We start from the raw sequence: 22,424 nt of genomic DNA, 5'->3' as shown, positions 1-22,424 counted from the left end.
ATGAAAAGTTAATGGTGAAAAAGTTAATTGTGCAAAATGAATGTCAATAGCCTAGGTATCATGATAAAATACTAAACAATATAATGAACTGCAACAAAGTATTTGTTTATGGGGTACCATGGACTGTGTGTGAACCTAGCTATTAAAAAGCAGCTTGTTTATATAGATATACTGCATGTGATTCGGATGAAAATAAAGTCAATCCATCTTCGTGCCATTCCCTGGGAGTGGGACCATCTCACTCTCTCCTTTGCTTGGCCGTCGCTCTTCTTCTGCAAAACAAATTTATTGTGGAGCTCATGTATGAACAAACATCAGTCATTGTGTGTGTACAGTAGACTCTCGTTAATATCTGGCCACCCTTGGGACAGTGCAGCTTGGCCAGAATAGCGAGGTGGCCACATTTCAGAAATAGCTGCGGCTATAATAATTATACTGTCGCGTGTGCACCTTCAGAGAACAAGGGAAACGGAATATTTATTTCAGATTTCAGGGGGCATAATATGGGACATGATAATTATATAGCTGCCAACATTTCCGACCACAATAATAATATACTGTATTTTGTGCTTCACCTGTACTTCCGGATTCTATTCTCTGGCTCATGTCAGTCAGCTGGTTCTGCTTCTCAGTACCTAAAAAAAGTATATCTAGCTATAGCACAATGCTGATGGAGAAATGTGGTATGTAGATCTCTACTCACTCAAGATCCTGATTTCCTTTGTAGGGTCAAAGGTATCCACATAGTCTCTTATGACCTTCTTGCATCCAGCTTTCTTTAACCATTCACGAAGATTGTCAAGGTTGTCAGGTTCAACTTCCAATTGCTTCTCTGCTATTTCAAAGAACTCAAGCAAAGGAACAGTGTAGTCCTTGTTGTCCAATGGCCTTGATAGATTGTTGAGAGTTGTGCGAGGATTAAAAGTAGCTCCTGCTGTATTGATAATCCCGCTGGCTACATCTCTATCGTTTGCAATATTAGCCACAATTTTCAGAATCATTGAACGAAAGTGAACCATTGGTGTAAGCAAAACAGGCACAACATATGCTTTAGTAACAGATTTGCGCAGCTTTTTAAGCCAATCAGCAGGACAAGCTTGGGTCTCATTCAAAACATACCAAAACCTCGCAAGACCTCCTTCCTTATCCTTGAGAGTTTCGTGATAGATTCTACTGATGAGGTTCTCACCGTTCACGACTGTTTTCGGTGCATTTGATGGTAGAATGGCAGCCAGCAAAAAGCATACTCGAACATAGTTCAGAGACTTAGGCGGGATGTCTTTACTGACATCTTCGATCAAATGTAACAAATCAGACTCAGGATTTTCAGACTCAATACGTGTCGCCATTTGATTCGGAAAACAAGAGTTCGATCTAGAGTACAAAAAGAGACATTCATTCAGTATGGCACCATAGAAAGATCTGTCCTAATTTATATGACAAATAGAACTTGAAAGCAACTAGACATAGATCTATTAGACATAATTATTACATATTCTGATTTGGTAGATCAACTCACATCACTCATAAATAGCAGACTGGCAGTTAGAAAACACTTGTTGGCTGTGTCGCGTCAGTCAACAGCTACTAGATGTTAATCAGAATTCAATATGGCCGAGTTTTGTGGTTTTCACTTTCCCCCAATGATGCATATGCACATAGCACATCCTAGATCTATAAATAATTTGCACTGATAATAGAAGGGAATCTATGCTTGCACCTAGTGCATGGGATGAGAAGTGACATGATGCCTGTGCCGAGAGCTGTTCTTGTTGTTGTGCTGTCTCTGCTCAGTGTGGGCTACTGCCACTATGAAGTAAACCCTTTGAGATCCTTCAGACATGAGAGAGCAATTGTGAAGCTAGGTGAGTCTAGTCTACAGAACTCTGTATTTTCGCCACACGCACAACATTTTAATTTATGTTGCTGCAGAACAAGATATTAAACTGTATGTATCGCCAAATACACTGAATAAGTCTGGCGAATGGGTGACAGTTAGTTGGAGCAGTGTTAGCCAGCCGAGCACGCTGGATTGGGTGGGTCTGTGGGTGCTGCCTGATAACCAAACCAGCATCGATGCCAAGACGAAGGCACCTGTAAAGTATCAGGTGTGTGCTGTTATCCTTTTGGCAGTTCCATGGCTTATGTCTGTACTCTTTTTCTTTTTGCAGTATTGCAATCATTCGAGCACTCATTTGTCCAAGGGGTTTGGAAAGTTGAGGATTTACTTGGTCAATATGCGTGGAGTGAACCAGTTTGGATTTTTTAGGGGAGGTACGTGTTACGTCCGTGTACGTAAATTGCCTAAAACGTACAATTACTTGTGTCCAATGACACTTCCACTACATAAGTACAGTCTCATAGGATGTTAATATTACTGGTGAATAAATCTGTTTTTTCTTTTTAAGCACAGGATTTGAGAATCCCACCTTGGCTGCTGTTTCTAATGTTGTCACCTTGGAGTACCCCAATGAGCCACTTCACGGTCATCTTGCTCTCACCAACAACATTGCTGAGATGGTGTAAGTCATCACTGACAATGCAATCTCACTCTGTGTATATAACGCTGTTCAATAAATCTCTAGCTTGATGTGGGTGACTAGGGATGCAACTACTCCTCAGGTGAAGTGGGGAACTACAAGCAAACAGTACACAAGCACAAAGAATGTAAGAATGGAAATGCCTTCCTTTACATGTATAGCAAAAATTACTTTAGGCTGTGAGCTCCACATACAAAGCCACTGACATGTGTGCTTCTCCTGCAAGGGACTATGGATGGCTGGATCCTGGACTGATCCACAAGGTTACACTGGATGGGTAAGTACACACACTGTAGTTTGTTTTGTTATCTCTAGGACTACTGAATAGGCTCAAGCCACAAACCAAATATTTCTACATCTTTGGTGATGATGCTTATGGCTGGAGCGAAGAATTCAATTTCACATCAGCTCCTAAGACTGGACCTGATGTCGTAACCAGAGTACTGGCATTTGGAGGCAAGCAATTCATTCAGCTTATACACTCTATTGTGATGTTTAGTTCTATTATTTATGCATATCAACTATATCTGCAAGTGTGACAAAAACATCCTGCATGTGTTGTTGAAACAACTGATTATTTTCAGATATGGGTCATGGTTTGAAAGACGACACTCGACAAGTGCTTAAACTGGAGCAGCCTTCCCTGAACACTACAAAAAATCTGATCAGTGAGATGGGAGCCCACGACCTCATCATTGATGTTGGGGACATAAGCTATGCTGATGGTTATGAGCCCATTGTGAGTAGTGTATTGATAGTGAAACCACTATAAACATCCCTTTACTCTATCAGTGGGATGAGTACTTTGATCAAGTCAAGACACTGCTTGCTGGGCTACCATGTATGGTTAACCCTGGAAACCACGAGAGCGACTCTCCCAACTCAGAGTAAGTGGCATGGCATGCAGACACTATCAATCTCATCTCTAGCCTCGTTCCCAGCCGAGTGTCTCTAAAATAACGTCGATTTCATTCTATAAATAAAAAAATCGGCCTGGGACTGAGGCTATCTCATCTCTTGTTTGTCTCTGTGCAGTGCTTACTGGCAGGAGAATGGTTCTGGAGGAGAGTGCAACGTCCCTTATGTCAACAGATTTGCCATGCCAACTCCTGGTCCCCAGCAGCCATGGTAAGATGTGTACCTCCGTAGCTCACTTTATAAGGCTCCACAACTCCTTTAATTAATGAAGGTATGGGTTTGATTTTGGCTGCATCCACGTTGTGATGATGAGCACTGAGCACGACTTCACCAGCACCTCCAAGCAGTACACCTATCTTTCAGAGCACCTCAAGAGTGTTGACAGAACGAAAACACCCTGGCTGATATTTGGAGGGCACAGGTATAATCTGAGTGGATAATTATGTAATGAAAGTGTGACTTGTTTCCCTTTAGGCCCATGTATGTGGATAGTTCCAATGAGACTGAGCCTTCAGGGCAGATACCAGTATCAAAACTACTGATACAACATATTGAACCTTTACTGGTGGTAAGACTTATATTCGTAGCAAGCTATTCAAGTGTGTGTGTAGCAGTAAACAAGTTAATATTATTCATATTGAAAGTGCTTGGTACACACCCTGTAGACTTACAAGGTGGACATTGCGTTCTGGGGTCATCACCACACCTACCAGCGTATGTGTCCAGTGGTGAATGGCGTCTGTCAGGAAGGAGCTCCAGTGCATGTTATCATGGGAATGGCAGGCAGAGCTCTTCTTCACGATCTCAGGTTGGAGTCACGTTATTAAAACATTGTTAATAATACTTGTACGTGTCCCTTTTCTTTTCTTTAGTCCAACTCCTCCAAGTTTTGTTAAAGTGCTCGATGAGTGGGTAAGTTCTACCTAGGATTTACATTTTGCAATTGGGCTTTTATTTAACATTTTTGTTTTCTCCTGTAGCACTGGGGTTATACGCGGTTTGTGGCTAATTCAACAACGCTGGTGTTCCAGTACATCCACAATGACGGGAATATTTATGATACAGTGATCCTCAAAAAGAACTAATCAAAGACTTTTGTGAACACACGTAATATTAAATGTGTTTGTACCATGACAACGGTAAATTGTTACATAATAGGTGTTTGACCTTTACCTACTGTACATGTAGCTAGCCGCGCAGTACATGTGTCCTAGGCCTAGAAGGCTGACTGTGTGTGTGAAGATGTGGGGCATAATCCTGGGCACTGCTGCAACTGCTTTGGGAGCTGCTATCTTTGTAGCCAACTCACCATGGTACCTGTAAGTGCTTTCTTGTGTAATTTCTTGTGTCATCTCTAAGGATTGTTTTCTTTCTTTCAGTCCAAGCCGTAAGCCATATGACCTGTCTAAGCTTGGCTTCACTGAGTTGGTTCGACTGGACGATAGCAAGAGCGTAGTGAAAGCCAGTGAGCTGTGGAGAGAGAAGGGTGCTGTTATCATGGTGGTACGGAGGCCTGGATGACCTTTGTGCAGAGAGGTATAAAGACTAAGTAGACCAGCTATTTGAAAATGCTAGCTACACGATATACGCAGTGAGAGTACTGTTAAGAAACATCTCGGCTTCAAATTTTCACTAAGCAAACAGTTTTGTGAGAGTCTTTCACCGCTAAATAAGCCTTTTTGTGTACCTACTGTAGACTTGATTCTGTACACACACTCACTCACGCACAGGAAGCTGCAGGGCTCTCCTCTCTGCTCCCCCAGCTCCAGGAGAAGGGGGTACCACTGTATGGGATATTGCACGAGGAAAAGGGTGCTGGGAAATTTGGGACATTTTTGAAGGGAGGGGAGCTCTTTCTGGACAATGCGGTGGGTCCACCGACGACTAGCAATAGACTAGCTGCTCCCGATTAATGTGCTTGTAACGCCATACTTTTCCCCACACAGAAAGCATTTTATGATAACAGAATTGGGCTGCTTGGTAAGTTAGATGCCCCTATATAGTTTGCTTGTGTTAACGCTTTTCTCCCCTTCACTGTAGGTCTCCTTCGTTGGCATGCCCTCAAGACGTCTTGGCAGACCACTGCAAAGGGCAACTTGAAAGGAGATGGTACACTTCTTGGAGGTACCATGGTGATAGGCACTGGAGACCAAGGCATTCTCTTCCAGCACCAGTCCAGAGAATTTGGTGATCGTGCCGATTCTGATCAGATCTTGGCTGCCGTGCAGAAAATAAACAATTAATCCTACCATACCATTAACTATTTAGTTTGCATCGCAGACAGCCTGTTATTTCTGAAGATACAGAAGTAAATGCATTTTTATGATGTACTTTTGTGTCTGATGCTTTTTGGTGTAGCAGTGTTTATGCTTGTGATTATTTTATCCTCTCTTTTAATAATGCTACAGTAACAGTAATGACCCTTTACCATATGTGGTAAGGATCGACAATGCAATAATTAGCTATTAGTGAAGTCGATAATGATTTCCTTAAAAGGGATCTTTACCTAAACTTAAGTAATGATTTAGAAGCAGTACAGTGTCAAGTATTATGGCTGATATTAGCCCTGAAAGCACCACAGGGACGATCCAAGGTGGACACACACTACCCGAGATCCCACTCAAGTGGGAGGACTTTGACTGGTCTCTGGAAAAACTTCGTCACAGGCCTTATGGGAAGAAAACCAGAGAAAGGTCCACTCATAATTATAATTATGGTAATAATTATTATGGATTGTTTACTAATTTACAGGGACTGGTTTCGTATCAATCCTCTTGAGATGGTATTGCTAGGAGCACAGTCAATAGCAACCGACACACATGCAAAAAGAGATGTGAGCACGATTTTAATATAAATAAGTACATAATTTCATTTCTGTTACAATAGCATGGGACGATGGTGTTGGTGATGCCTCCGTTGAGGAGAGAGCTGTGTGTCCGACCACGCTACTGGCAGAGACTCATCACCGTCCTGTATCAGGTCACCCAGGAGACAGACACACCCTCCACTGTGGCACAGGTACTTTAGTAATATTATAGATAATAGCCTAATAGCTGACTATTGAAGACCCATGATGAGAAAAAGTAATTTTATACAGAGATGCTGTACAGTTCTTGTTGACCTGCTGAAGGCACTGGAAACTGCCCAAGAGTACGTGAGAAATTCTATTTTTTTAATTATGGCTACAATTTGAGTAATCCATATGAATTATAGTGTGTTTATGTCTGTATGCAGATTTTCCCCTGCTGTGAAGGTGTGGGCTGTACATGAGCTGAAGATGGTGGAGGGGCTGGAGAGATTACTAGAGGAAAGACAAATCCTCCGTGTTCATCTAAGGTAAGTAGTCTAGCCCAAGACACAACTCTATAGGTACCATTACAATAGCTGTATCTAGTGCAGGTTGTGTAGTCTACCACTGATATCTTTGTTTTCTGTATTGTTGTTCCGATACTCCCCCCCCCCCCTCTCACACACACAACAGCCTTGATCTAGACAGATTGTTTGGCTCCCTGAAAGCTACTCCTCATCAGTCTGACAGCTGCTGGGGAGAACTGACTGCAACAGAAAAGACTGAGGAGATCCCCACCAGTGAGAGAGTCAAACTGAGTGTCTTCCTTAGAGCTGTTCTAGACAGCTGTCCGGTAGTAACCTCCAGTCAGCCATTGCAGGTGATCTTGCTAGAGGAGGGTAGCAGCTTTTGCACAATGTTTTCCATTAGAGTGTTATGTGAACATCTTAGGTAATAGTCCCACCTAGAAATTAACTCGAGTATTTTCCTTTCCTTGGTCTACTAATGGACGTAGGCCACTCTCTGTAGCCACCTGCTAGATTCTGCTTAGTACCTTATTGCTATATTATTGCAACACACAGATGCAACTGAACGAGATGCTGAAAAAAGACGTTGACGTGCCCTCATCGATCTTAGGCATAAGTTGGGGGCCTTTTGAAGACCTCTTGGGCTATACCACTAAGACCTCCCCTCAGGCACTGACTAGACTGCTCTCTATTGTACAGGTGGGTATAAAACTGACTAGAAATGGCTGATTGAAATGGCTGTTTGTTATTATTATTTTAGTTGGTTTTTGTGAGAGGCAGTGATATTGAGGAGCACTCAACCAGTCCTCGTAGTGATGATGAGACCACACCTCCTGACAGGAAGCAGCTCCAACAGACTACACCCACACCTCCTGTGGATGGTTACCAGGCCAACTCAATACCTCCCACCGATGACGACCTTATTGTAGAAGAAGATACTGAAACTGACGGAGAGTCTGTGGAGCAAGAAGAGGAGCCATTGCTAGCTGCCCTGTTCAAGGCTTTACTGGCTTGTTTCAGAAAGGTGAACCTCATGCAACCACACACTGTTAGTATCTCTTGAGATTTTATGGATTCTCCATTACATGAATTATACGCCCCTCACATGTGACATTGTAACATGAGCTGCCTACGTTATATGTACTGTATTCAGCAATCTATGCAATTCCTAGAGTTGGCTCTGTAACTAGAGTTCTGATGGTCCAAATTCAACGATTTTATGATTTTATGAAAGCTTAGAAGGAGCCCGTTCAGATGGTACGCTCAAATTCCAAATTTGGAACGAGTCATAATTTCCTATTTTTGGAAAATACCATGCCCAAACCATGGATTAAAAGGGGGGCGGGTGATCCAATGTCAAAAATTTTCTAATTTTCTGAAAGCTTAGAAAGAGACCTTTCAAATAATGTGTTTAAATTCAAAATTTTGTCAGGGCCATAATTTGTTATTTTTCGGCCTTGGACCATGGGCTATTATCCATGATATCGCTAAATAGGCAAATTTTTTTTTCTCTCAAATATTAAATTTGATGACACCATTTGAAAGGTCTTTTTCTAGGCTTTCAGAAAATCATAAAAATTAATGTTTGACATTGGACCCACAGAATTCAAGTTATAGCAGCTGAAAGAGTACCCTAAACTGGGATGGTTGTATTCCATCCCCCTGCTCAATACCCGTCCATTAATCTATGCAGTGGGAGGCCCTCTGTTCCCCAGACCCCACCTCTCTCTCGGCAGTCATCTGTAAGCTGCTCTCCCTCACGGAGACCATCCTGGCCGCCTACCCCCTCCATAGCTCACCAGCTGCCCACTTCCTACACCAGCCCATCTCTCTACTCATGACCTACTCCACTGAGGGTGCGGTAATGTTACTATGCACTAAAAAAGAGTAATTCTGTCGATACACTTGTTATCATGCAGGTCTCTCTGTATAGAGCTTCACTTTTCTTATAATAATTATGTGTGGTTTTTCCTCTCCTATACCCAGTAAGATATTTCCCCAAAATTCTCGCCATTTTAGCCCTAAAAAGATCATTCCTTTCCCTAATCTTACAGTCAATATAAATTATGTAATTATTTTCTCCTCCCATGTGTAGGATACTTGTCTAACTCGCCTAGCGAGTTTTTCCTCGAGTTGATGGAGTTCGTGACTACCCTAGTGGAGCATGGGACTCCCCCGTACCAAGCCCTCCAGACAAACCTGCCTAACCTGTTTGGCCCAGTGTTTGGTGTCCATGACCACAGCGTCTCGTGTCAGCTGCTTGAGTATGGATCACTGGCAGTCTGCTCTCAACACAAGTGAGTTAATACATGTACTCAGAGATTAATACCTCTCAACCTTTACAGTACATACTGATAGACTGTACATTCATTTCCTCTGGATTTAAGAAAATATGATTAAAGCCGGGAAAGAGTTAGCAATGTACATTTTTTATCTTAAATTGATTGCACACGCAGCAAATCTGTCCCAATCATGTGTTGTACTTAATACCCCCCCCCCACACACACACACACACACACACTATAGGAGGTTACTGCTGTCCGAGGGTCTTAGTTTTCTAGTGAACACGTTCCACCTGTTCCCACCAGTTGACACGGTGATAGCCCACGCCCAGGCAGCACATCTGAGGAGAGAGGCAGTGGAAGTGTGTAACCATCTTCTGGAGGAGCTTGTAACCGCACTACCTCTGGAGGACGAGGGGGCACTAGAACCTGGGAGTGGTCACAGTGGCAGGGAGATGGCTACAGGTGTGTGGTTGTAATAGTTGAAATTATGTCACTTAACAAGTTCCCTGTATATGCTAGTGTTGTAGAGTAACCTCTTTGTTAAAGAGATAGATAATCCTGGAACATGTTGTATCATCACCATCATCATACCATAGGCAAAAGTAGATACGTAGGTTGGTACAATAGTATAGTTGAGTTGAGTGTGTGAGTGAGATTATCATACAGGTAGTGAAGATGCAGAGGGAGGTGAAGACCAGCCACCAGTGGATGGTGGAGCAAGTAAGGAGGCTAGTCCGAGTGATCAACCATTGGCTACTGAAGCAGAGAGAGACACTGACAAAACTGCTCGGATTCAAGTCCTCCTGAGATTGATAAAGCTAGCCTGTATGATGGTGAGTAGTGACTACAGTATACACCTATTGTTATTAAGTAGAGGGAGTACGCAAATATATGTTGGTAGCAATCAAACTCTTCACACGCATATTACCTGTGCAGGTGAGAAGAGGTGATAACATCTCATTCCTCTACGCGAGTGTTCTGCCCAAACTGTTCGAACAGCCTCCATCACACGAGGTCATCGTCGACTTCAACAGCAAGAAACTGACCAAGTGAGCACTTTGTATAGTTAGCAGCTGTCTCTACCCACGATCCTTGACTGGTTGGTTTCCCGCAAAGTGTTTGTTGGTTTGTTTGTTTGTTTGTTTATTTACGTCTCCTTATTTCTCTCTGACAGGTTCTTTGGGGAGGAGCCTCCGCCCCCGTCTAGTTACATAACATGGAGGGTGGATAGGAAAAAGGTAGGACCTAGCTAGCTCTATAGCACATAGCCTAAGACTGTTGTCATCTTACAGCTTATGTTCATTGCTAGCTGTCAGATTGTAGCATGTACTATACTAACTCGCTACTTAATCGTGTCACTCTGTACACTGACTGTAGACTTATTGTGATTGATTCTCCTCTGCTCTGAGCACTACGCCCCCTCCTCCCCACACACACACATGCCCTCTCCCCCCCCCCCCACACACACACACACGCCCCCTCCCCACCCACACACACACACACACCCTCCCTACACACACACAGCTGGCCATACAGCTGCTGGACCTCACCATCCTCTCCCTACACAATGACGTGACCACACCCTTCCAACTCTGCGGCATTGTCGCCCCCAAACTAGTGAGTGAATATATTGGAATTATTTCAGATATGTCTGCAGTTTTACACAAGATCATAATAATTTTACGTTCTATTTATATGAAATACATAATTATGAGTAGATCAGTTTCTATGTGTATATTATGTAAATTAATTGCAGATTAAGAATGTGGATCGTTTGATGAGTCTGAGTGACGAGGAGAAACTCTCACTGACACTGAATGTGCTCCAGACCACTCAAGATATTCTCGGGGAAGGACACGATATTAACGACTTCATGTCGTACGGTATTGATCTCCTGGCCACCCTCCTGCCTGACACAGCTAGCGGAGATGAGTTCAGGTGCGTGGGTGGGTAGGTGGGTGTGGTTATGAGATCATGTGGGTACGAGGAGGAGTACGATTATGTGTGCACATGTGTTGTAAACATGCATGTACATGTATATACAGCTAGTCTAGCTCCATTCCACTCATTTCCCAGACATTGGTAACTTTTGTGGGATCGATTTTGTGAACTCTTCAAATACCTACTCTTTTATCCCACTAGACAATTCTCCAGTCAGTTGGCGAGACACTTTGTGGCCTCCAGCCAGAGCTCCCTTCTGTTCCTCATTAAGGTCAGTGTGCTAGCTGCATGTTCTTAATCTTCCTATCGCTATTTTGTACACTCAGAATGCGTGTCAGTTCATGACCCATCACTTCCCTGCTGAGGAGAGAGGAATACGCGATCTCTTCAGCTCACTGGTGTTCAAGGGAAGACGAGACGTAAGTCAATTCTTATTCTTGTAATTTCAGGCTCTCTACAACTGTATCTCTCATGGCAGGAGATACGCGGCGTGTTTAGAGTGTGTAAGCTACAGCTGACAAAGGAGCGCTACTCCAGTGTCCGTCAGCACATGTATGGCTTTGCAAGTGGGCGGTTGTCTCACAAGCAGCTACTAGCTGTGTGTGAGGTGGGTTACTATAGCAACAGACAATGGATAACTTGTATTCGTTAGTTCATAGTCAAGCGCTGACGAAATGAACATATCTTCATTAAAGCTGCTTGCTCATGCGTACAGATATTTGCGTTGTGCTTAATAGCAATTATTATTATTATTAGTAGCTGCTCTACGTGTAGCGATAATGCTGACCATGCATTCCTCACTGTTACTATAGCTACTGTATGACCCCCCACATAGCTGCTGGTGTTGGCCATGGATGTGGAGACCCCCCATCGAGCTGTGCGGGAGGTCGTGACTAACATCACAGAAGAGCCAGAGGACCTCGTACACGAGAAGGAGGAACAGAAAATGGGTGTGGTCTCACAACTAACCGCCCCCTGTTTGAAAAGCATTGAGGAAGCATTAGAGGACGGAAGGTGCATGTGTGTACTTTATGTAGCCTGCAAGAATTGCCACTTGGGCTATACCGGATACCATAGAATTTGGTTTTTAAACGCCTGTGCTTATCAGACGACTTAGCTTGTTTGCTCATGGTAGAGATATTTGATGGATGCTTATACAGTCATACATTGTATAGCAACTACATGTATACTATGGGTCTTGTTTAATTCAACTGTTTAATTCCATTGTATTGTAATTGACTATGTTCTCCCCTGTATCCTGCAGGTTCAAGAAGGATGTGTGGGAGGGGATCAGTCAGCAGCTGTCTCGAGTGGCCCTCTACACAACCTTATTCCAGAGTGACTTCACAGCTGTCTCTTCTCTGAGCACAGACAAGCTCATTGACATCTTCACACAGTGCGTTGATATTATGGCTTTCTTACTCTGAAATATCAATTGACTAGAAATTAATGGCCTACATTCAAATAGCCTCTAATATTAACTACCTAAGTTAAAAACCGCTATAATGAACGTAGCAGCTGTGTGTATAGAGCAGTATAGAGTGGAGATCATTACGACCAGTAGGATTGTGATTATATATTGGCAGGCGTTTGTAGATTTTTTTAGCAATGTTTATAGTAGGTTTGCTTAATGCTCCTTTGTACACATTATTTTCTCTATAGGAAGTTTCCCCGTGAGGTGCTGGCCAGTCATGAGACAATGCAGCTGCTAGTGTCATGTGCCACCAGGATAGAGCACATGCAGGTAGTCTGTCGCACATGTACAATGTTGTATCTACCTCACTGTCCCTAGCAAGCCCAATTTGAGGTTTTCATTGTGTATTAATTGCTAATGACATTCATGTAATAATCACGACGCCTAGTAAATCACAAATACATGTACGTGTAAAAATGTACGTGCCTATAAAACATGGCCTCTGTTAGTAGCTTTCCTAATATAAGCTCCTTCGCTGTGTTGTTGCCCTTTTTTGCTTCAACATGTCCAAAAATTTAGTTTCATCAAACTTGCAAAGATGCACCATGTTGTGACTGTCTCAATTCACTTCTTTTTTCAATTACAAAATAAAAATGTCTAGCTGTACTAAAAGTTATATGCCCTTGCCCCATATACAGAGCCCTCGCTATGACTCCCTCAAGTTCCTCCTCTCCTCCCACCTCCGACACTTCCTCACCCTCACTCCCTCACAAGCCACACCCACATCACAAGACGAGGCTATCGAACCCAAACATGATGTTATGTGGAGGATGTGTGAACTGGAGCAATACCTGGCCGCCTCTCCTCGTAACATTGAGGACAAGAAACAGTTGCTGGAATGTGGCTATAGCAATAGATTATGGGAAGAGGTGGGTAAACGTTTTAGCAAACACAATATGTACATCTGCTTGAAGTGTTGAAGTGGTCAAACCGCTTTGCCAAATAGCCTTTATAACCTCGAGAAGTGGGTCTGTTTTGGTAGCCAACTTTCCTTTGAAAGGCCCTATCTGATGATCAGTGATTGCGTTTCGTATCGAAATGTTGCATTCACAGTAAGTAAGAATGTGTTTTACAGCAATTACGTACTATAGTATCATGCATGGTACATGTATTTACTTAAAGTGTCTTCTAGCTATTAATAAGCACGTGTCACGCTTCATTCCTCCCCCCGCCTCACCCTCAGGGCATCTCCCTGAGTGTACGAACTGACGGCTCTCGTAGTCTGGAGGAGAACATGAGACAGACACTGCTGGCATGCTACACAGAGTTCAGTCAGATACTCCTGCAGATGGGCATCACTCATGTAAGCAGCATGGCAGTTTGATCACATGAACAGTATTATATTGTCTTCATATTTGAATAGAACCTATCCATCCATAACTACAGTAATACATGTACAAATTTGGCCTATTTTCGGGGCTATATTGTCCATAAGTTGTGTTGCGAACGTTCCATTTTAGTTTTTTGTGTGTGTTTTTAGTAGCTCTTTGAAGTGTGTGATGAGACGAATAACATGTCTACCTGCATGCAATATTCACAGCCGTGCATGTAATGATGATGTCATGTCTCTACACTCGTCCCCCTCTCAGGTGTCAGTGGATGGTGAGCTGGTCAAGTCCTCAGAGCTGTTCAATGATCAACTCTCTCTGGCTGAGCTGAAGGTAATATCGTAGGCAATCTCTTATCATTATGGCATAACATACTGATACAGGATTTTCTTATTGCATGAGATTCGTGCGCAAGTGTCAGTATACACATTGTGTTTTATGTACATGCCCACTTGCATTTTAATCGTTGTAGTAGAAGAAATACTGTTTCTCTGATACTCTATATCCTGACAGTGTGTAAATTGTTTACCAATAAAGTTAATTATATATATATATATACAATGTTGCCTCAGGGTCGGAGGGCGGTTGCCGTGAGAGTGATTGACCAGCGTCTGGGTCAGTCAAAGGATGGACACTTCTATGAGAGGAAGGTAACGCTACTCTCCAGGGAAGACCAGATCGAGGGAGACTTTGAGAGTCAGGTGATCGTTGTTTGTTTGTATTCAGGCATTTGTTTATGTGCATGTACAAAAAAAGGACACTACTGTAGTTGATATATGGATTATGTCATTCAGGCAACTTGAATCATGGAACCAATGATTAGCTAGCTCTCGTTCCATGTGTTGCTCGGATAACGTACATATACAATGACTATGGCTATAAGCTCTCTACTGTTTCAATACGTGTGTGTGTGTGAGGTTTTATTTATTTAAAACGGCATGCAGTCACAAGTTCCTGTTAAGCCCAAGACCTTCACTGTGACTCTAAACACAAGCTTCTTCAACTGTGCACGGTGAGTGATGACATCATAGCCAGGCGGCCATTTATGATAGATGACATCATAGCCAGCTAGCCCAGCCAGGCGGCCATTCATGATCGTGTCTTGTACATTACTGCATTAGATGCTGTGGCCCACAGATCATTGGATGCTATGCTCCAAATGGAGAGCACTGTGAACGACCACTCGAGGTACGTAAGGAACAAAGGTCACATTACATATACACTCGTGAATTATTTTTTAATATCCCTGTAATTTTTCAACTAAGTTAATGCTATTATTCGATGTGTGTGTGTGTGTACGTGTACAGATTGGTATGAGGTGTGACAGTGGCATAGCCTCCATCTGTGATGAGAGTGGGCTGGAGATTGAGAATGCAGAGATTCTCTTCACACATGAAGGTACACATGCTGTGTACGAGGAGTGGGTGGGGCTTACATTACCTGCAATAAGCATCTATTGCGTAGGCCGGGTTAATTCTTTCGTAGAGCCATGAGATTGGTATAAACTATGTACATGTATGATGCCACTCTCTCTGTGTATTGCCCCATGCATCCAGGTGCCTATTTCTTCAAGGCGTACAGCAACGGTCATCCCTACGACACGTCTCAGGTGTGGACCTCACTCTTCATGGCTCTGCTCAGAGAGGAGTCCTCTGCTTCTTGTCTGGTGCCAGCCATTATCATACCCTGTGGCTACCCCAACACAAGGACATGGGAGGCTCTCAGGAGGTGAGGCAATGATAGCTGTTCTGTACACAGGGATTTTATAGTACAAATGATAGACAATCATACTTAGGCCTGGAATACATTCTGTGTTGGTATCTAGTACATGTATGTCATGTACATCAAGCAGGACAGTATATAGTATCAATTCCTGATCCACTACATATTGACACTCCCCCCCCCCCCACACACACACACACACACCCACACACACACACACACACACACGCGCACACACACACACACACACACACACACACAGGGTGGTTTCCACTGAGATCACTGGGAGTGTGCTCACATGTCGCCATGACTTCAGCCCAGAGTGGAGAACCTACTACGATCACAAGCCAGAGATAGTGAGACTGGGGACTGATATATTTCTCACCCCTGGCTTCAGCCTCACCTCGACAGAAGGGAGACCTTCTCTACAGAGGCAGAGGTCACGACTCACAAAGGATCTGCCTGGGGCAATGTTTGAGGATGTCATGCAACAGCTGCTCGAGGACGAATGGCTGGAGCAGTTCAGGTGTGCATGAGTTGTACGTACAGTACACAACTAGGATAGTAGTGTACAGCAGTGTGTGCGCATGGTAATAGTCATGTGATTATCACATGAGAGGGTGGGTCTAGCACTGTTTTGCCTTGTCACCAAGCCGATTTTGCTTAAATTGTAGGTCAGGGGGGGGGGTTGGTTTTGGGAGGAAGCTAGTTCGTATACACTGACTATAATCTGTGTTTAATCATAAAATTAATGGGATCAGCACTTGCCCTGTTTATACCGTGTGTTGTTGTTTTCGTGTTGATGGCAGGTTTCTGGGCAAAGTGATGTCTGAGTACATCAGTGTGTGCATACGAGAGGGGGATAGAAGAGTGAGTATCCTGGATAGAGGCTTCAACTATGACAGGTGGGCCAGGACAGGCAGCAAGTCAAAGCAGGTAATACTTTGAGCATTTTAGTTGTTTTCATTATTTGATTCATGTCCACTCTTTTTACCTTTTTACAGCTTATTTTGACACTAATTTAATATTCCAAGGCTTCAATTTTATTGAAATACATGTACGTGTACTCAGCTGTGGTCCTAGGAACAGCTAGGGTTATTTATACTGACTGTATATTAACAATACTATCTGCCAGTCCTCAGCAACAGTTCCAAGCAAGGAGGAGATTGTACGGCAGCTGGCCTCGTTCATTGATAGGGAAATGGCCACCTGGTTGGAGGGCAAAGACCTGAGGGAGCTGTGCGGGACTAATCACAAACAACTACTCGAGCTAAAGGTGAGTGAGTTAGAGCATCATGTGATCGACTATCCGACTGTAAAGTATGTTTCTAGGCTAATTATTGCAACGGGCACACTGCTTATAGGCTAGCTGTCGTAGTTACAACAATTTGTGGTGTACATTCTTTGTCTTTCCTATTTATAGCACTTCCTTGAGAAAGACGGCCACTTCACCATGGTAACCACCATAAAGGAGAAGGTAAATTTCTGTACATAAAACAATAGATGTACAATCGTGAGTTCAGGATTTATTATCGACCTATGATTTTACTAACCTGTGAGAGTGTGTCAATATGTTGTCCTTTATTACAGCTGCTCCTTGTGCGTCGGTTGCTGGGCCAGTGCACTGTTGTCATGCCGATTGCTGCACTACCTGACGCTCTGCAGGAGGAAATCATTCACTGGGTGTTTGGGAACGAGGACAGGTAAAGAAATCACACCCACACACACACACACACACCTGCAGAGTGAGGCATCACATGCAACTTCCCATCTTTGCATGCAATTCACAATACGCAATCAGACTTGTACAGTGTCATTCGAAACTCTTTATCTCACTAACTGCTAACTTGAGGTATTCGTTGCTAATGGCATTCATATCTGTAAACCACAAATACTTGCAAATGTACTTGCCTATAAAAGGTGGCCTTTGATGCTTCCACTTCACTCAAGCAAAACTGTCTAAGTGTGCTTCACAGTCAACACCAGCGAGTCTGGTGGGTGGAGGCATCACCATTCCGTGACTGTCTCCACTTTTTTGACTTTCTTTCATTCACAAAAAAACAAAAAAATTTATTGCTAGTTACAAAAAGTTCCTGCTTACCTGAAGCTTACCTGAAAATTACCATGCACTGGTAACTATGTACATGATTAAATGTCTGTGCAGAAATGTTTTGCCCCTGTAAAGTTTTATGTCTTGAGTTGAGAGCTGGTTCCCTTGATCCGGATTTGCATACTAAACACAGTCTTTGATTTCTCTCCCAGGGTATGGCGTTACCGTGGCGGCAGAGATGGACACGAAACGCTCCAGCAGTTTATGTATTTTCTTGGAAAGCCTCGAATGTCAGAGGTCACCGGACAAGGCTCCGATAAGGAGTCAGAGGGCATTCCAAGTCAGCCTCGTAAGGTGTACCCAGGAGTGGTGGCATTTTGCTTGCCAGAACTACTGGAAAAAGAGCCAGGTCAGCAACATTCATCACCTGACATCAGCAATCTGCAGGTAAGTACAATTATGTACATGTATGTTGCAGTGTGATCCCTTTCTTATCGGTACAGTTATGATCTACAAACAAAAGTTTTGTTGTCAGACCTTGTGAGAATTTATAAGTGTCCAAAAAGATAGATTTTTCTGTGTCTATAGCTTTGATAAGAGTTGTACCCTTTCAATGAAGTACTTATCACTTACCATTCACATACAAGGAACACACACCCACCCACTGTAACCACACCCCACCCACCACACACAGGTGAGACAAATGGTTGGGTATGCAGTGGGTGAGATGATGACATCATCACTGAGCCTCCGAGATGATCAGGTGATGGAGGGTACTCGATGGCAACCCAACACTCCAGACCGTTGCTATGAGGTCGTCACAGCCTGGGTCCATCCTAAGTGAGAGACAGACTAGTGTGGTTTACATCAGCCCTAGCTTCAAGCATGCTCCTCTAGGCTATAGCTATAAGTGCCAGCAAGAGTAAATAATACTCTCTTGGTGCCAGCAATAGGTACAGTATACATTGTAGATGCTGTGAGGGTGTGTGTGTGTGTGTGTGTGTGAGGGGGGTTGGTAGCTTTATAGTGACGTCATCATTTATGGTACATACTACATGTAGTTAGTAGTTGTATTCATCAATGAATCAATGATGCTCTTGTGGTCCACACAGCTACCGTGGTCTCAATATGGGTGTTCAGATGTACTTCAACATTGTGGAACAAGGTAAAAGGAATATGTGAACACGTCTGGTGCAATTTAGTCCAGTATTATTAATCATGTACCAATTTGCAGACTTGTAATTACAAGTATTTAATAGTCTGTGCAATTTATGATAACAATCATGTACATGTGCACACTTTGCAAACCTGTAGTTACAAGTACGTACACTATACACAATTTGTCTTAGGATTTTTCGCTACCTCAGGTTTTGGGACACTATAACACATATAGACATGCACCTCATGCAGACATTCACCTCATGCAGATGTACACCTCATGCAGATGTGCTAACTTACTAACTATTCACACTTTCCCATGACTGTCATGCTGCTATCACATGACCACAGCCCCTGCCCGGCTTGTGATGTGTGACATGCTGGTGGGCAGTGTAGAGAGGATTGTCCAGAGCAACGTGCTCCTCCGACTACTCCAGAGAGTCAGGATCGTGGGGATGGTCGTGCAGAAGAGGCAGCTCTCCTACACAGTCGTCACACAGGTGCAGAGAGTCAGACTAGTGACTATAATTATAAAATATACAGCCTGTGTGTGTGTGCGTGCGTCTCAATATCTATTTGTATGTTATCGTTATTAAGTGCACAAAAATCTTAATATTATTATTATAATTATCTTCCCCCCCACACACACCCAGACGGGTCATTCCGAGCAATTTGAGCAAGTTCTATTTGACGCCCGCCCCCTGAGGCTGATGCTGAAACTACACAGAGCAGTAAAGTGGTGCAGAGCTCATCCTAAACTAACCATAGCAACCGTCACCACAGTGTTTTCAATCCCAGTGGTATATATAGCACTAACAGTTTTCAAACAGAACTAAATTTAATTACGTGTGAATTATGTGATGAACTGATCATATTGTCGTTAATTTTTATAATTATGCTGTATAGTACGTACATTCAATGATACCACCAACAAAATAATAATTATTTATGAAAAAAATATTATTGAACAGTGAACCATGATCAATTAATGACAATAATTATTATAAATTATGTCCATGAAACCAGAAGAATATATAGTTATCCGTGTGTATGTAATTGAACTGAGTTTCCAAACTTTGCTCTAAACTTGCTAGCGACAGTATCAGACAGAATAGCCGCCACCTCAAACATGTCTTCCAGGCCTTCTTGTAACTTGACGTCCAGTACAGTGGCCTGCTGAGTGTGGTGAAGCCAGCTGTGTGTGGGGGGAAGAGGGAGGGGTCAGGTGTGTGTGTGTGTATGTGTGGGGGGAGTGTGGTGAAGCCAGCTGTGTGTGTGGGGGGGAAGAGGGAGGGGTCAGGTGTGTGTGTGTGTGTGTGTGGGGGGAGTGTGGTGAAGCCAGCTGTGTGTGTGTGGGGGGAAGAGGGAGGGGTCAGGTGTGTGTGTGTGTGTGGGGGGGGAGTGTGGTGAAGCCAGCTGTGTGTGTGGGGGGGGAAGAGGGAGGGGTCAGGTGTGTGTGTGTGGGGGGCAGATAGTCACTGCATGTGACAAATCAGTTGAGTTTATATGTAGTACAAGTGTACACGCACGAGTCAATCTCTTAGGGTACAGTGAATTCAAAAACCCATTTCGAAAAAATTACCAAGGCTATCTAAAAGCAACCACTGATATTAGGTACAATCTTAATTCAATTTTATGAGCACTCAAAGTTAGATATCAAAATAGGCCAATTTCGGGAAAATCACCATGACTACGCACATGTATAATAGACACCTGGTGACTGCTCCATACCTTAGCTGAGCTCCGTTGGCTGGTACAATGATCCTCCAGCGCTTCTGATGAGTGGCCGAGAGAACAGCTGTCTCGATCCTCTCCTGCAGCTCGGGGATACCATTCCCACTGGTAGCCGAGATGAGTAGTCTATCAGGAGAGCTGTCTGGCATTGTTCTGTGTGGTGTGTGTATGGTGTGTGAGTGTGTGTGTGTGGTGGGTGGAGTGTGTGTGGTGTGGGAGGTGTGGAGAGGGGTACATGTACATGGATGCATGCAGGATTTCGTGAAAAGAACAGTACTGGTATAACAGTAAATACGTATGAGGCCTAGTACAGAAAATGCAATTTCTCCATACAACAACAATCAAAGGGTACGTATAATTATAATAATGTCTTATGTAACAGAGTTAGTGGGCATTCCTAGAAGGACTTATATTATCAGTACAGTCACTCTGTTGACATACACAGTCTCACAGCATATCCGCCTTGTTGAAAACCTCCACCATGTCGTCCAGCAGCCGTTGTCTGGGGTTTAACTGACTCAGCACTTTGAGGACGTTAGCCCTCTGGGCGTAGCTCTGAGGGTGGCACACGTCAGTCACACTCACCAGCACATCCTGTTAGTAGTGGCCGAGAACAGCATTGGATTAAAAAGTCTAAAATTGAGCATAACACAACTTGTTTGCCCACTATAGAGAATAGTACGAAGGTTAGCTGCAGAGCTGTGATTACAAAGACCTACCCAATGGGAAAAAGACCCAAATCATTACAGATATTAGTTCTTCCCCCCTCCACACACACACACACAACACACAAGAGTACTCACTGCGTTTATAACATCCTCCAGTGTAGACACAAAAGACTCCACCAACTCGTGGGGTAGATCAGAGATGAACCCAATGGTGTCCACAAAGAGTACCTTGAGACCACACGGCAACCTGCCAGCATGCACTGTACTGTCCAGGGTTGCAAACAACTTATCCTCAGGGCTTAAACTGTCATCCAGCGTGAGTGTCCTAATGAGAGTGGTCTTGCCCGTGTTTGTGTATCCTACTACAGCTACAATAGGGAGTCCTGTATGCCTGGCTCTGTGCTCTCTCTCAGCCTTTTGTCTGGAGCGAATATCATCTAGTTCAGTTCTTATCCGTTTCTGTCGTCGACTCAGACTTGCTTTCATCGCCATGACACTGGTTTCCCCACCACCGCCCATTCGTCCTGCTGCACCTCGCTGATGTCCCTCTGTACCATCGGAGAGTTTTCCTCTTAAATACGGTATCTCCGCTAACTGAACTTGCAGCTTGGCTTCTTTCGTGTGTGCCCTCTCCTTGAAGATACGAAGGACAATTCCAAATCGATCAAAAACCTCACTCTTGAAAATGGCCGCTAGACACCTGTGTTGAAGTGGGGTGAGTGTGGGAGTGTTGATAAATACACCAGTAACAGATTTTCTGAGAGATCTAACGTCTGATTTCAATTCTTTGATCTTCCCCGTACCAAAAAGATACTTGTTATGTACTTCTCGAATGGCTTCGATTCTCTGATACTTTACCTCCCAGCCCGATATTGCCTCTACCAGGGCCACAGCTTCTTCCAGCTTCAAGGCAGCTGGTACGTACGGTTTCTCCACAGGCCCGGACTTAAACTCAGGCTGTATGACTAATAGTTTGTGAGCATCATCCGTGGTTTGTGTTTCATGCATTTGCGGTCCTTTAGCTCCTCTTGTATCGATGCCAGTGTGAAACATGGAGCTACTGTATTTGATGGAGAGAGTCTGCAGAGGTATTTGAGAGGTGCCATGATGACTTGCTGTGTGGTATTGCACTAGGAGCCCAGACTTCCTCCTCATCCAGTCAGCTCTTATACAGTATCTGTGCATCTGACGGAGAACTTCTCTAGACATAGTTAATGTTGGCAATAGTGCTTTCATCTTTCATCATTGCATTGATGTTGAAATAAGGGGAAAGGTCGTCGCTAGAATAAAA

At 43.6% G+C, this 22,424-nt stretch overlaps 5 protein-coding genes across 8 annotated transcripts; 3 read left to right on the top strand and 2 right to left on the bottom strand.

Moving 5' to 3' along the window:
• Positions 1-3: 3 nt before the first annotated feature.
• Positions 4-1,656, bottom strand: LOC135332147 (uncharacterized). 2 transcript variants are annotated; one of them, XM_064527493.1, is made up of 4 exons: positions 1,520-1,656; positions 704-1,374; positions 576-650; positions 4-272 (listed from the first exon to the last, which is right to left on the bottom strand). In XM_064527493.1, exons 2-4 carry the CDS (start codon positions 1,347-1,349, stop codon positions 199-201), a joined length of 795 nt encoding a protein of 264 aa, XP_064383563.1. In that variant the 5' UTR covers positions 1,350-1,374; positions 1,520-1,656; the 3' UTR covers positions 4-198. The 2 variants fall into 2 exon arrangements, with proteins under 2 accessions (XP_064383563.1, XP_064383564.1); XM_064527494.1 differs by having other exon boundaries at positions 576-635.
• A 69-nt stretch (positions 1,657-1,725) lies between these two features.
• LOC135332138 (uncharacterized) lies at positions 1,726-4,630 on the top strand. The gene is made up of 15 exons (XM_064527479.1): positions 1,726-1,865; positions 1,933-2,108; positions 2,172-2,274; positions 2,414-2,522; positions 2,586-2,667; positions 2,717-2,817; positions 2,869-2,996; positions 3,125-3,279; positions 3,333-3,427; positions 3,576-3,668; positions 3,730-3,879; positions 3,933-4,026; positions 4,124-4,266; positions 4,331-4,370; positions 4,439-4,630. The coding sequence occupies exons 1-15, from the start codon at positions 1,733-1,735 to the stop codon at positions 4,541-4,543; spliced, it is 1,707 nt and encodes a 568-aa protein (XP_064383549.1). The 5' UTR covers positions 1,726-1,732; the 3' UTR covers positions 4,544-4,630.
• A 3-nt stretch (positions 4,631-4,633) lies between these two features.
• LOC135332150 (peroxiredoxin-like 2A) lies at positions 4,634-5,858 on the top strand. Its single transcript, XM_064527499.1, is given in 5 exon segments — positions 4,634-4,777; positions 4,838-4,994; positions 5,189-5,326; positions 5,405-5,438; positions 5,499-5,858. Coding segments are annotated over 5 exon segments (648 nt in total). The 5' UTR covers positions 4,634-4,661; the 3' UTR covers positions 5,702-5,858.
• A 90-nt stretch (positions 5,859-5,948) lies between these two features.
• On the top strand, positions 5,949-19,699 carry LOC135332129 (uncharacterized). 2 transcript variants are annotated; one of them, XM_064527464.1, is made up of 40 exons: positions 5,949-6,151; positions 6,210-6,291; positions 6,345-6,476; positions 6,556-6,608; positions 6,693-6,794; positions 6,940-7,126; positions 7,329-7,472; positions 7,534-7,797; positions 8,467-8,629; positions 8,869-9,070; positions 9,300-9,520; positions 9,725-9,891; positions 9,995-10,107; positions 10,233-10,296; positions 10,583-10,675; positions 10,815-10,996; positions 11,201-11,270; positions 11,326-11,418; positions 11,478-11,606; positions 11,835-12,013; positions 12,264-12,395; positions 12,662-12,743; positions 13,112-13,342; positions 13,657-13,776; positions 14,063-14,134; positions 14,374-14,502; positions 14,746-14,813; positions 14,923-14,989; positions 15,109-15,199; positions 15,358-15,529; positions 15,786-16,049; positions 16,333-16,456; positions 16,659-16,799; positions 16,947-17,000; positions 17,114-17,226; positions 17,786-18,020; positions 18,268-18,413; positions 18,686-18,738; positions 19,083-19,231; positions 19,385-19,699. In XM_064527464.1, exons 1-40 carry the CDS (start codon positions 6,009-6,011, stop codon positions 19,565-19,567), a joined length of 5,409 nt encoding a protein of 1,802 aa, XP_064383534.1. In that variant the 5' UTR covers positions 5,949-6,008; the 3' UTR covers positions 19,568-19,699. The 2 variants fall into 2 exon arrangements, with proteins under 2 accessions (XP_064383534.1, XP_064383533.1); XM_064527463.1 differs by having other exon boundaries at positions 5,950-6,151; positions 16,333-16,459.
• LOC135332141 (putative GTP-binding protein 6) lies at positions 19,601-22,423 on the bottom strand. 2 transcript variants are annotated; one of them, XM_064527482.1, is made up of 4 exons: positions 21,269-22,423; positions 20,917-21,059; positions 20,463-20,618; positions 19,601-19,926 (listed from the first exon to the last, which is right to left on the bottom strand). In XM_064527482.1, the coding sequence occupies exons 1-4, from the start codon at positions 22,367-22,369 to the stop codon at positions 19,770-19,772; spliced, it is 1,557 nt and encodes a 518-aa protein (XP_064383552.1). In that variant the 5' UTR covers positions 22,370-22,423; the 3' UTR covers positions 19,601-19,769. The 2 variants fall into 2 exon arrangements, with proteins under 2 accessions (XP_064383552.1, XP_064383553.1); XM_064527483.1 differs by lacking the exon at positions 19,601-19,926 and having other exon boundaries at positions 20,477-20,618; positions 20,907-21,059; positions 21,269-22,422.
• Between the last annotated feature and the right edge of the window lies 1 nt (position 22,424).

The sequence above is a fragment of the Halichondria panicea genome, chromosome 2 (assembly GCF_963675165.1).
Source record: "Halichondria panicea chromosome 2, odHalPani1.1, whole genome shotgun sequence".
NCBI classification, from domain to species: Eukaryota; Metazoa; Porifera; class Demospongiae; order Suberitida; family Halichondriidae; genus Halichondria; species Halichondria panicea.
This window is presented reverse-complemented; position numbering and strand designations above follow the sequence as displayed.